The 14,986-nt window shown below is 33.3% G+C and overlaps 1 protein-coding gene across 1 annotated transcript in view; it reads right to left on the reverse strand.

The window, feature by feature from the left end:
- Positions 1–14,986, reverse strand: part of LOC143226512 (glutamate--cysteine ligase catalytic subunit-like) — a 65,551-nt gene that overhangs the window by 15,169 nt on the left and 35,396 nt on the right. Inside the window, exons 8-12 of the mRNA XM_076457543.1 lie at positions 14,038–14,151; positions 7,336–7,474; positions 3,170–3,279; positions 2,248–2,343; positions 1,414–1,518 (exon numbers count right to left, since the gene is read on the reverse strand). Coding sequence (XP_076313658.1) covers positions 1,414–1,518; positions 2,248–2,343; positions 3,170–3,279; positions 7,336–7,474; positions 14,038–14,151 — 564 coding nt within the window. The remainder of the gene's footprint in view (positions 1–1,413; positions 1,519–2,247; positions 2,344–3,169; positions 3,280–7,335; positions 7,475–14,037; positions 14,152–14,986) is intronic.

Consider the following 14,986-nt stretch of genomic DNA (forward strand, 5'->3'; position numbering starts at 1 on the left):
CATGGGTTGCAAGTATCCCTAGAATTAAGAAGGTGCTATCTAACATCTGTGGCCTCGTTGACCTACTGCTGTCTGTACCAGTCAACTCCGAGACAGAGGGGATTCAGCAAAATGAAGATGAAGACGAAGACCAATCTGAGGAGATAACAGGTTCACCGATCGTCTTCTGATCATGTTCCACTCTACCTTCAATATGCGATTTTGATCACATAATATCCATCTTTCAAACTCAGGTTCACTTTACACAAGGAGACCAAATGTTGGTCCAGACTGAGAAGCACGTGCAGGAGAGTGACGAAGAAACGGACAAAAGATTACAAGAAACGGATGTTTGAAAATAATCGAACATCTGCATACTAGATTTAGTTTCATTGTTTATCTGGATTAACAAAGGACACTAATTTAAGTTTAATTTATCACCACTTAAGCCATTTTTAAAGCTATTTGCATGTTTTCTGTGTGTTACTAATTTGAAGATTTTGCTCATTATAAATTCGAATTCATAAATGGCTAATCAACAGCTATATCAGTGTGAAAGAACCGATTGATATAAAGTTAGTGGTAAGCAAACTGTTGAATTTTCCAGCTCTCTATTAAACGTTTGACATTTTATGTACGTTAGCTAAATGATAATGAGTTATATGGAAAGATTTGATTGACAGCGACGTAAAATGATTTTCTTTCATTATTTATTTTGATTATTAAAGGGCACTACTTTAATATAGAACAAAACGTTACTGTAACACTAAGTCTTACAGAGAAAGTAAAGTTCACATGAAATAAAAATCATTTCAGTGGTTAGAAAGAAAATGAAATAACTTGACTTCTAGTTTTTTCCCATAAAATAAGAGTTTACAACAAAGTAAACTCAGATATGTTGATATCTTCAGTTTCCTTTCAAATTACGCAGCATTCAATAAGCGATTTTTATTGTAACCTCCACTACAGAGTACATTTTACAATGAGCTATAGGACTGTGCCCAAAAATGTGCATTTTGAGGGCCCAGCAGGCTCCTTTAAAAACGTTAAGTGTGAGCCCTGATAATAATTGCAAATTGTATTTTATTCTACTTTTAGTTTTGACACTAAGTTTCTGAAAATTTCAAACTACAAACATATTAATAAGGATAAAAACTTGTTAGAAATGTAAGTGTTTTAAGTTTTTTTAAATTTTATAAAATCAATTGTTTTTATAATCTTAAATAAATTTAAAAAATGTTTGGGTTTAACTGAGCTACTAATAAAGGTTTATGTCCCAAAAATAATTACTTTTGATTTAAAATCACACAGCCACTGGAAATGGTTTTCATTAAATCAGGTAAAAGTTGTTTTTTCTAGGTAATTTGTTAAATGCATTTCTCTGGGATTGTTTAAATAATTTTCCTTAACTCGAATTTAATAATATATTCTTACCTTACTAATTGGTATGAGTAGATGTAACTTTTTTTCAAGAATGATTTTGGCCAAAATTACCATAAATAAGGAGAAAGCTGCGTTTTCGTAGTCTGTAAATTGTACCTGTGTGTATTAAAAAGGAAATGAAATCAAATTTACAAATAAAATTCTTACAAAACACTGAATGTAAATTGAGGCCTTTTATTAACGGATAATATGGTTTGGTTTGTTTTGAATTTCGCACAAAGCTACACGAGGGCTACCTGCGCTAGCCGTCCCTAATTTAGTAGGGTAAGACTAAAGAGATTGCAGTTAGTCATCACAACCCACCACAAACTCTTGGGCTACTCTTTTACTAACGAATAGTGGGACTTACCGTCACATTATAACGCCCCCACGGATGCAAGGACGAGCATGTTTGGTGTGGCAGGGATTCAAACACGCGACCCTCGGACTCGAGTGTCTTAACCACCTGGCCATGCCGGGCCGAATGATATAGAAATAAACCAGAAAGATGAAAATTCTACAATGCATTTATATTGACAACCTAGTATAAAAATATCAAAAATAAAACACGGGTTTTGCATCAATAAATTTCTAATTCCTCAGAGCCACAAATAATTGGCAACGTATTTTTGAGCCATTTTTAAAACTTAGGTTAAAGACCAAAATCGTGCTAAATAAACCAAAACTAATTGTCTGTTTAATAACAGAGATGAGATATCAGTTAAACAAACATTTTAAAACAAAAATTCATCTTTAAAAGGGGGGGTTATAGTATTATGTGTGGTGAAAACATTAATTATGAAGTTACCGCATATATAATTAATTTAATTAAATTACAAAACTCACCTCCATGGGTCTAAATTCCAATCGCCAGAAGGCGCTGTTAGCAGCATCGGGAATCTTGAGCCGGACTGTTGGGAATGTTGTACTGAGCAAAGCTATCTAAAAAAGAAATATCAGCGTTTCTTTCATAGTGTTTTTAAATGTCTAACTCACTATAGTGAAACTTTCCATCAGCATGCCTTGTTGATAACATTACAAGTTACTTTTCCATGTAGTACTGAAATTAAAGAAAATATTTGCAGCAAAACCAATATATTTACAAAAGCTTCCAAAATAAAGAAGAACGTACATTTAAATAATGCATCACGACACAACTGGGATATTATATTCATAACAGAGGATGCCTTTCGTCCAACACCCAGGTTCTCCAGGCCGGCTATAAAAATGTTTCATACGGAATTATTTTATAACGTTAACTTTGAAAATAGGATACTTAAAACGTTTTAATCGCCTGAACATTTTTCCTACGAAACTACTTTAAAATATACACGTTGTCTGTCCTACATGATTCACTAGATTGTTATACTATTTGATATTCCGTTGGTTGATACCTTAACGGTATAACTACCATCAGTTACAAACTATCTCTAAGAAGCCATTCATGACCAAAAATTAGATGAACAAAAACAATGAAACACAATAACAATAATGGTTTAGAATATGCATATTTCTTCTGTGGGAATCAATTTACGTAAGTATTATGAATCCAAGTCAGGGAAACACAACATATTAAGTAAACACTTGTGGAAAAGTTAGATTGTTGACATTTCACATGGTGATCCTAGTTATTAAAAATGTCATCTTTAAACTTGAGCAATCAAGTTTATGCGTATACTCGAATGTAATAAATTACCACGTAAAGTTTTTTTTACCGAATGTGGAAATAACAATTGTTTCTTCAACAAAAGAACCAGATGTGACTTACAAGCAAGTTAAATGTTTCCGTTTCGTCTTCTTCTAGTTGCTTCTCCGAAACGAACAGTGGATCGCGAGTAAGAGATCGAGAAACTAGACGAGCTAGTTGAGGGTCGACTCCTATTGAAACAAAAGTAAAACATGGCGTCGGTTTTATTTTCAAAGATATACCAGATTTCTTAATACAAGTAGTGTGGATTAGTCGTGTGATAGGAACACTGAATGCAGAGCCAGCGAGTCGGGTTCTAATTCGTGTAACGTCATAAATTATTCCTCTCGTTTGAAGTTTTAGATGTATTATAACGACAACAGTCAATCCTTCAGTAACGATGATGAGTGTTAGAAGGCAGTCGACTAGATGCTTATCCTCTTAACTGTATTGAACACTAGATGTATTGCAGATGCTTAGTAGCATAAAAACACAAATTCTTATCACAAGTAAAAGGAACGGAAAAACAATAGTATATCAAATTGATGCTGTAGCTATTACACAAATATTATATTCATAACAGAACCGTATAGTCTATGGATTTTATATATCACAGAAAGAAAGTTCAGAAAATAAATTAGTTGCGTTATTGAATTATAGGCTTTAAGCCTGGAACACATTTAATTACAAAACTTTCCAAAGACGTGTGACAAAGCCTTCATCTACAATGAAGTTTAAATCAACACTAGCAGAACAATTCAAATTTTAGTCAGACTTTGGTTTCGATATTTCACACACCCTCTTCAATCCGAAATATATACAAATAATAATTATTAAATTATATTAATAAGCAAAGAGCTGCTCACTTAGATGTTTTTATATCTCGTATATAGGTGGACCAACGTAGCTAAGTAGCATGGAAAAGGGAGAGGCTGGGAGTTGTACTTAAATAAATGGTGGGATATAACAGTACCATAATATTTGGGTTTCAATGTTCATACATCATACTGAGAAATTGGATTATCAACTTCAACAGTTTTGTTGTCTCCCCAATAACGTATAGTACTCCATTATTACTGCTTACAATGTTTAATTTTTTTGTTTTGTTTTTACTTCAATGTAACAAAATAGCAGCTATTTTCCCACTTTTGGTTGTAGCAGCGAAAATATAGCTGAGATGTGGTATTCAGGTTAAACCGGTTAGAAGGGGAAAGAGAACCTTCAATACATGTTGAATATTGCTTTCGCCAGTACCTCAAAAACCAGAACATATTACACAATTACAAACTTTGGTGGTTGTGCCACGCTTTGGATGTAGGTTTTGTAGTTGCGTTTTCTTTGCGTTAAATGTTTGGTAGTTTGTTTTGAATTTTCCACAGAGCTACACGAGGATTATCTGCACTAGCCGTCCCTAATTTAGTAGGGTAAGACAAGAGGGTCATTACCACCCACCGCCAACTCTTGGACTACTCTTTCACCAACAGATCGGGTTAACTATCACATGATAACGCCCCCACGGCTGAAAGGGCGAGCATGTTTGGTGTGATGGGAATTCGAACACACAACTCTCGGATTACGAGTCGAGTGTCTTAACCACCTGGAAAATTAAATTCAATTACTCCATCTAACGTTTCGATCTGCTGTGTTTACGCTATCCTTCCCCATGATGTATATCTACTACAACGGCTGTGGTTTATTTAAATATATAACAATGAAACCGAACATGGAAACCAGACAAGAATATAGATTAGTCTCAACATGACTACAAAACTACAATCGAGATAGTTATGCCGAAAACCTAATGATCATACTAAAAATAAAATAAAATTACTTTATCTTGAAGTTTAGCTTCATCAAAAACACTTGAGATTTTTTTACACGTTTAAAATTACACAGGAAACTTTTGACTGGTTTCGACACGGAAACGCCATTTTGTGTCACTGATTTAACTTGAATGATGACAGCTCACAGGTTCTGGGTTATCGAACGTCTGTAGATATACAATACCGTGTGTTATATTAAACTAAAATCTACACTTTTTGAACTTAGTCACACACTCTCCTTACTGCTTTCCGCACATTCACGTACCTTATAAAGTCCACTTTCTTGGAAGGTTGCCAGATTTAGCATCATCACACAAAGCTTTATAAAAGAATACATCTTCCTCAGAAAGTATTCAGCTTATAAACCGCGTTTGGTTAGCCAAGAATAGAGCTAGCTAGCTTCCCGTAAAGTGAATCGCACCTGTGTATCAACATAAAATTAATTCGCTTATCGTCAACCTTCGATGAAATACTTAGTTCCAAAGCAGATAGAAGACTCATTGTTTGTTAGTTTGTAAAACTCTTGTAGGTAAATCATTATTTATAATAACCATTTGTAATAATCGTTGTTGTAAGTTGTATTATTGTTTGTATTTTAAAACATTTGTGTTAAGAAAGAAAAAAATTGTGCACATGAATCTTGTCGGCAACTGTGGACTTGATACATATTGACATTCAATTAACTTATAAATTCAGATTCAAATTTACAGCTATATGAAATGGTAATACATAGTTTAGTGAATCGGAGACTCGTCCAGTAAAAATTATAAAACGTAAAAACCAATGCACTAACAAGTAGTGAAATAAAATTATAAAATAATTTTATTAAATGAAAAAAACATTAGTCATAAAACGTATACGAAAATGAGATGTTATTATAAAAACGTCAATTTTTTTACAATCTGCTTTACTAATGAACCAGAAAAGCAGAAAACGTTCAAACAAAATATAGGAACGATGCAGTAGAGTTATTTTAGCCTTTCAAAAGACATTTAAAGTTTGGAATGAAACGACCTTTAAACGCCTTATGGTTTCGATTTATTAGCAGAAGTCGAACTCCAACTCTTAGTGTCATCACAGAAAATATAATAATATTGAAAAAAGCTGCACCTAAGTTATGGAGATCCTGTAAATTCGATTTGTGTCTGCTTATTAATATTTCAATAACACTGATAAAATCTAAATTAGCTGTACGATTTTTAGGCCTAAAAGTAAAAATTGCAAAGAATAAATACTTTCATGTGACAGAAGTGTAATAACTTATATAAACATCTTATTTCGTACACCAACACAAACTCTCCTGTATCTGAGAGGTCCACACACACACACACACACACGCACGCAGAGAATACTAGACGATAACTCTCCATTGAAAACGCAGGATTGTAAAACATTGTTATTACTGGTTATGGGTTGTAGCAAAGAAACTAAATGAATCCTGTTCTTAAAGGAATGGCATAATAAACGCAATGTTCTGAAAATGTAATTTGATAATTGAATGCACACAAACTAATTTACTTTGTATCAGCAGTTTTGCTCAGAGCGACACAAATGCTATCTTGTACAGGGAAGTTACCAGTAAGCTATTCGAACTGTCAATAGTAACGTTATCGTTCACCATTATAATGGTCAACAGGTAACCATTTAGCTGTCATTCAGATTTTTAATTACAAACAAGTAGTTGACCATTGGAATGCTAAATGGTAATTCTGTCAGTTGATAGCGCAATGAAATTTCAACAGGATATTAATAATTTATTATTAGTGTTGTTAATATTAGGGTTAATAATTTGAATGCCAAACTGCTAATTTACCGTCCATAATTCAAATGGTTAACTGTCAGCTAATTATCAGTTTAGTAGTTGAATGGCAAACAAACTTTATTATTGGCAGCCTAAATGGGAAATAATTGAAAATTGAATGACTTATCTGACAAAGTTACCAAATGGCCATTTAGATGGCCAACTGCAAATTTCCTATTTGAAATTATAATGGCACACTTGGAGCTGGTTAGTAGGTGGTCATTCATAATTTTAACTGCAGTTAATCAGATGGCCATTCAAAAGTCAACTTGCAACCACTTCGTTCCTTATCAGCACATTGCTATTCATAATTCTGAACTAACAGACCAGACAAGGCAGCTGGTCAACTGTTCACTCATTCACCGTTCACTCGTTCTTTGCCAACCATTGTGTCACCAGACTAATACTTGACCGTCATCTTTGTAGTATATCCAGTCTCAAAGTAAAGGTCATTTTTTAAACAGAAGTTGTATATGAACCTTGAACCTTTAGCTTCAGAGTTTGAGTACATTAACCTCCATGCTACACCGTACCACTTCAGAGATTTAAATGGGATGAACAAGCATTACCATTAGAAATTAAATCTTCTTAAATTAATAATGTGATACAATAACTTTACTTACCCAAGTTAACCAACTGATCAAAATATTTTTCATTATACACAATAGGAATATCATTTAGTTTAGTATGGTCTGTTGATAGATAGAAGCTTACAGGTTCCCATCGCGAGCATGGAATAACAGTATAACCTAGTTGATCGGGCTGAAACAAAAAAAAGTTCGATTTCGTTTACATTTGTCAGGTAAATCAATTGAACAAATACATTTGGAATGTCATTAAATTTTGTAATACAGTATTTGAGAAGAATAAGAGAAACGATGAAGTTATTTTACTTTGTTGCTATGATTCAGTACATTATATGAAGTTATTTTACTTTGTTGCTATAATTCAGTACATTATATGAAGTTATTTTACTTTGTTGCTATGATTCAGTACATTATATACTCAGAAAAATGTAGTTTGATATAGAAACCGGTATTTTGATATATATTATGATATACAAGCACTACTTAGTGATTTTGAAAAGTGAATAACATATTGCTACGTTCTTGTTTTCAAAAGTGGCTTTCATCTATTGTTAAAAACGCCCGTACAATTTTTCAAATATATTGGCTTGGTTATCATTTTAAAAAAACAACAACACAAAGACCACGTAATTAGTTATTTGCAACATCAAGAAATTAAGAACAAAGAAACCGTTCTAGAATTCAACATTGTTTTCCTTCAAAGAGATGGTTAGCTCTAAATCTAATTGTTAGAACGAATTATGGACCAACAGAAGTCAGATTATTCAATAATTTCTGTGGGTTAATACTACAAAGAGGGAAAAAATTGGGTTTGAAAATGATGAAATCCTCCCTATTAATGATGATAGGAATGTCGATTTGTGTTTATGTATGCTTTGTTTGTTGATTGATCTGCATTTCAAAATTATCGAAAATATTACACTTCTTTTCACTATTCCTCCCTCATGCTTCAGTTCTTAATTTTCATGTTAGCACCTCGACTTATTGACAAATGAAACTAGAATGTAAAGAGCTATGAAAATAAATATTTGATAACTGGTAAGAGTAAAGTGACTAGAGCTAGAGTAAGTCATACTTTACATATTACTAACGATGACTGCAAACTTTTGGAAAACTAAATGAGACAGAGTTGTCACGCTTGGTAGTATTTCTTTAAACTTCATTGCTGCTAGTTACAGCTGTAAAAAAGTTTTATATTAAGTTTAAAAACCATTTCGTTGTTTCTCACCTATACAAGATACAGTACTTTGATTACCATGGCTCGGGTACGACTCGATGCAAGTCTTTCTTGATGGTCCTGGTACCCTAAGCTGATCCGTATTTCCTATTTTGCTAATGTAATTAAACAAAAGGTATATCGTTGTCTTGAAAGCTCTAATTCTCCGATCGTCAAATATCTTTATGATCTGGCAGTAGAATTGTTAAATTATAGCTCTGATAATGTCGTTCAACCACGAATTTATACCACGACTTAATGATTTACATATTCAAACTCGTTTCAGTATAACGTACTCAACAACCCATTGTATTGTTTACCATACTGAAAGACGATTTGCTACAGAAGCAGAAGCAACAAATGTTTCTTTTAAATATTCAATATTATGAATAGTGAAATAATGCACTGACTTGCTGTTTTTGTTTTCATTCATGTTCTTCTGACATAGTCAGAAAGTCATTGGCATATACGACTTGAGTACTTATGACTGTGTGTATTCCACTTTTTTTCTTCTCATATTCAACTTTCATTTGCAGTTCAAACAATGATGTAATATTGTGAAAGGAGAAATAATATTTTTTATTTCTCTTAGATGTTGAAAGCCTGTCAGCTTCCGAACTTCATTTCCAGGACCACCACCATAACTCTACTGTTTAACCTTGAAGTCAGACGGGTATTAACGCCTGTGTAAAAATGTCTGTATCCGAAACCCAGATACGTTCTCGTAAATCATGGGTGGTTAATTTTAAATAATTTAGTACCCTGATGTCATCATTTTATTTTGGCTTAAACAAGGGCAGGTAGGCTAAGCAGTAACTTATTTGTGCAATTATAAATAACGCGACACACTTTCCATTCTAGTTTAATTTCACAGGATAAATCTATTACAGTTTTACTTATTGTGTTATTTAACAAATGGATATATTGTCAGTGTTGCAAACTAAATTAAGTTTTCTACTTTATAGAACTGTTAGTAATTTTTGTTGTAAAATTTGTATTCGTTTTTCAGGAATTTTTTAGTGGACACTAATCTAATTAAACTACAGGGTGTCCCAAAAACTGTATACACACTTTGAATTATTATAACTCACTCAAACTCTTTTTTTTACAGGTGCAACTGATTTGAATTAATGGCAGAAACGAGACTAAGCTTTAAGAAAAGGAAATTTATCTTAAAGTGTTACTGGAAGTGTGAGAACGTAGCTGAAGTGCAAAGACGGTTTAGAAGGGAGTTTCAAAACAGATCCACCAATGCGACTCACCATTACTCGCATAAGGGATAAGTTTGAAACAAATGGAACTGTTCAAGACGTCCATAAAAAGCGTTCTGAAAGACTGCGGTCATCCACCAGTCCCACACGAGAGGCAGAGCTGTTGGAAAATCTCCAACGATCTCCAAGAAAATCTGTTCGGCAAACAACCCGTAAGACAGGAATCCCAAAATTGAGTGTCCATCGAATGTTGAAGGGCGTTCATTGGAAGAAAGTTGTATTTCGGCATTAGTCCACGCCCCAATGAAGATGATTCTGACCGAAGAGTTGAATTTTGAAAGTGATACCTGGCAAAATCTGCAGAGGATGTACAGTTTCCAAACAAGATTGTGTGGAGCGATAAGGCAACATTTAAGTTAAATGGCTCAGTTAATCGCCACAATTATACCTACTGGGCACCTCAGAGTCCGCAGGTTACGGTTGAACGCCACGCAAACTTAACAGGTGCTACAATGTGGTGTGGGTTATCAGCGTTGGGCGTAACTGGGCCATTCGTTTTCGAAAACACAGTCACTGGTCTCGTTTATCTGAACTTGCTGCAAGGATCTGTCGTGCCACGCACTCGAGAGTGATTTAGAAAGGAGTTTTATTTCCAGCAAGATGGAGTACCTCCCCACTACCATTGTAACGTGAGGGCCTATCTTGACGAAAATGTGTCGAGCAGATGGATTGGGCGAAGAGGTAGCATTGAATTTCCCCCACGTTCAGCCCTCACACCCCTGAACTTTGTTTTGTTTTATGGGGATACGTCAAAGATAAGATTTATAGCACAAAACTTGCAACAATCAATGAGCTGAGAGCAGCAACTGAAAGATAATTCACTCAAATACCAAATAAAATGATTCGTGAAGTTTGCAATTCCATCTGTCCACGTTATCAGCAGTGCCTGGATCAGAACCGTCATCAGTTCGAACACCTGCGATAACTCAAAAGATTTTACACTTGCCTTCTTAGACTGATTGTAACAATACAGGGTATCCCAAAAATGTATTCACACTTTTAATGATTATAAATACAATGTTTATTAAGATATATCTAGGTTTTATAAAGTGATAAAGCGAAACGGTTGGGACAAAAACATCCAAACATATTTTTAATCATGTAATGAATTAATCTAACTGTTCGTTTAAGAGGTTAGTGAAAACAAATGTTTTGTGTTAGATTGGCAAGTTGTAATAAATGTATAATACCTAATCATTTCATAAAAAGCATATAAAACCGATAACATATTATAGTCAGTAAACTAATAACCTATATCTGAGAATAATTTCAGAAGGCAAGAAAAACAACTTGAAGGTTTATATGAATGTGAAGAATCTGAGAATTCACTTTTAGCATCTCATTTCTATTAATACCGCGCGTTATAAGAATGATGATAAAATTACATTATCCACTGATGCAACAGTTCACCGAGTTGACAGTTGATACTATTGGCTAGCTGTGAATGAACATCTGAAATTAATAAATAAGTAATTTCAAACAATAGTTGAAAGGACTAGACAAAAGTATTATGAGCTTGTTTGTAAAGCAGTTTTCCCTTTATGAAAGTGAATTTATTGTTCACCAAATCGGTCCGAAAAGTTCTTACAGTCGTTCACAAGTGGTTGATATTAGACAAGGATATATTTCCTAAAAACACCTTAACACAGGCTATTAATCTACAGACAATATTATAATGATTGTAATAAGAACATGTTGAAATGTGCACGCTGCCGAACTGTGCAAGCATGTTGAGAAAGTTCAGAACTAAACTTTTGTACCGTCTAAGCTTTATTAGCTCAATCCGTTCAATAAAGCTTAATCATCCTTTATTACTGAAATCATGAATTTTTTTCATATTGTCGTTCTAACATCGAATAACATAGGCTGTCCTAAACTTTATTTGAAAACATTTTTCTGCTTCGCGTTTTTTTTCAAATTCGGGTATGATGATGGATAAAACAAAATAATGGACTAGTTAATTACTGAATACCTGCAGTAAACTTATCACTGCTATAAGTGCAACTACCAGTTTTGGTTTTATTCCTTTCAATCGCATACTAAGTCCTTTGTTTTGACCGCACATTTTCTCACGCCTAAAACATTGTTGGTGAGTACTAATCAAAATCATGATATCTAATCAACAAACCACAGAAAGTGAGAAAATTACACTCGATAGTAAACAGCATTAGCTTTAGGATCGCAACCCTATTATTCGGAACAGACTTATTTTACAGGATCAACCAGATTCTTTAAAATATATGATGGTAGTTTTTTCTCTGAAACAGTGATAATACCTTCCTTTATAGTAACGCCATGGAATTTAGTTAACAGTTTCTTGTCATTACACCTATGCAATTGGTACAGCTGTATCAAGCGTCATTATCTGTACTAATTCTTTAAAGTAATATCACGTGATGATAAACATTCTTTAATTATATTAGTTTCACAAAATTTAGAAAATTTGTGCTAAAAAGATAGCAATCACTGATAACCGTCCACCCGTAAGATTCTTTTGGAAACTTGAGTTAGAAACTGCTAATCTAACTTGTTTGGTCTAACCAATACTTACATATCTACAAGTCCTTCCACCTTATAATTTTGCTGCTCTGAATCGGCCGATTTTAAATCAGAATGACAAACTAAAATGATTCACTTTTGTACTAAGTTTAAGCTTTGGTAAAAATGTTAAACCGATAACTCACGTGACTTTTTAGTAGACGTGTGCAAAATTATTAGTAAATTTTGATAGGCGTTTTTTTGTTAAATAACTTCGCACACATGGCTTATATTCACACCAAATAAAACTCCTAAATGTAGGTTATGAAAATCTACCAACGTACCAGATTTAAAAACACAAATCCACAAAAATTAAATATTTTTCCGTTAAATAAAGTTTCTGTACTTGGGAAGAAGAGAAAAAACAATAAAAGATATTCAATCAAATTTGGAGATGTTATATATCAGGTATTTCTTAATGGATTGCCTTGAAATTTAACCAAATCATAGTTCATTTTATAAGAGGGCTTAACTCCTGTTAAAATCCAATACGAGGAAGTATATCAAACTTCAATGAGAAAATTTAATATTTAAAACAAAACAGAAATGATTAAGTACACAAGACGAAAAACAAAAAGAATGTCCTGACATTGGTATATTTTGACTAAAAAACAAAAGTGCGATAAGAGGATAAAATGTCAATAATTATCAACTCCATAAGAATATCCTACCAGTATTTTCCTTTCTAGAAGACAGTATTTAAATGGAATTAAAATTGTTGTACATAAAATTCTCATTAAATGCATCTCAAGAAGCTAATTTTATAACATCATTTCAGTTACTGAATAGATCGTTACAGAATGTTCTAGTTATTGCTTATATTCTCTTAATACAGTAAGCAAAACAGCCAATAATAAGAGCAGTTATGTGAAGGCACGGATGGTGCACATGCAAGAGATAACTAACGAGTATCTGAAGGAGTGTCAGCACACGTATCTGCTTATACCTGTCAACAGTCAAGGTATCATCAATTTTCTGCAGCTGACTGAAATGCAGCTCGCACTCGTGTTGGTCCCACAGTTTACGTCACTTTATATGTACATTAATTATGATATTTTTCTTCTCTCTTTCATCGAAAAATATCGTTTTTTGTTGCCAAGAAGAGCATTTCTTCTCGTCCCACTTATTACATTGCAAGTTGTATACTTTAACTATTTGGTTTAGCTACTCTTCTGACGACTTGTTACTAAGCAGGTACTCATCCACGTAGGTTATTTACTATTCATGTCCCTTTCATTATTTATTTAGCACTCATGTGCTATTACAACTGGGTCTCTAGATTTCTATTGTTTTACTATTATCTTGTAAAGAGCATACTACAAGTTACTGTTAAGGATTTTGCGATAATTACTTCAATTATTCTTTATCAGCACTACTATAATTCACGTAGCCGTTCTTGGGTTTCCATAGAGATTCTACTGAAAGATAAAACGTTGCCTCAGTCTTTTGCATGGAATTATCTTTACCACCAATCTTTGAGTTCGACACGTTTGAAATCTATATTACTTTCATTTTAACAGCCATGAATGTATTCAACATCTTACCATTTTACTTAAGACAGCATTTAAAAAAACAAAACACATTAGAATGAAGTAGGGCTATCTGATTGGGAGGTGGTCTATAATATTGGGATTTATGCCTGTTTTGTTCACTGTTTCCACAGTTATTTTCAGTACTGTATATAATTTTATGTTTCTAATGAATTACAAATACCTTCTCCTTTTCCATCTTTGTTCTTGTGTCCACAGCATCTGATAGAGTCTTGAATCTACAGTCCCTCTCTGTTAGAAACCCTCGAAAAGTTGGAACAGCTGCTGTTAGCGCCATCTAGAAGTTGGGAATATTTATATTATGAGAAAACAATCTACAAAAGATACTTTGCCACAAAAATTGTGTATTTTTACCAACTGTATCAAGTTAATTTGTAAATTTCAATCGCTATACTTGTTGAAACAAGACTCGAAGTCTAAAACTGAGAATAAACATTACAAACAAACTGTTAACTCTGCATACATTTTTACTAATTATGAGTGACCAATTACAAAATGTAACATTTCTACTACCATATGTTTGAAGGATTTCTGTCAAATACTGCAGCTCATAAAGCCGGCTATATAAACACATTCTACGACTACTAAAATGAGCAATAAAACCTATAGCATACAGAGAATACGGTTTTATATTATTCTTTCACTTTAGTAAAGTTTATTAAGAACTTTCAATATTGCTTCACATATACACATTTCTAATCATAAGTGTACATTTAACATCTTCATGGACTGTGGTTTAATTCTCAATACATACACACTAGCGTTCTTAACCAATCTTCTCTAATATCACATAAATTTTTTCTTAAGGTAAATTATTGGAGATAACCCACTAATGGGTTAATAATATACCTACAGTGTTAATTGAATAACAAATCACTAAAAGTATCGTTGTTGTTATTCGAATCCAACATATAAGTATGCACCTAAAGTGAACAATACCATACCCCAAAACCCGAGCATTTTCAGGGACAAACTACGTATGTACCTATATAGAATATTACAGTTGCAGATTACAAGTCTGGTTTTTATTCTGAAAACCTGCATGATAATAACTTGGTATAACTCGAGGTTGAAGATTTAATGGTGGTGTTTCGATGGCGATTTTGTTTATT

This window comes from Tachypleus tridentatus, chromosome 9 (assembly GCF_004210375.1).
Source record: "Tachypleus tridentatus isolate NWPU-2018 chromosome 9, ASM421037v1, whole genome shotgun sequence".
Lineage (NCBI taxonomy): Eukaryota > Metazoa > Arthropoda > Merostomata > Xiphosura > Limulidae > Tachypleus > Tachypleus tridentatus.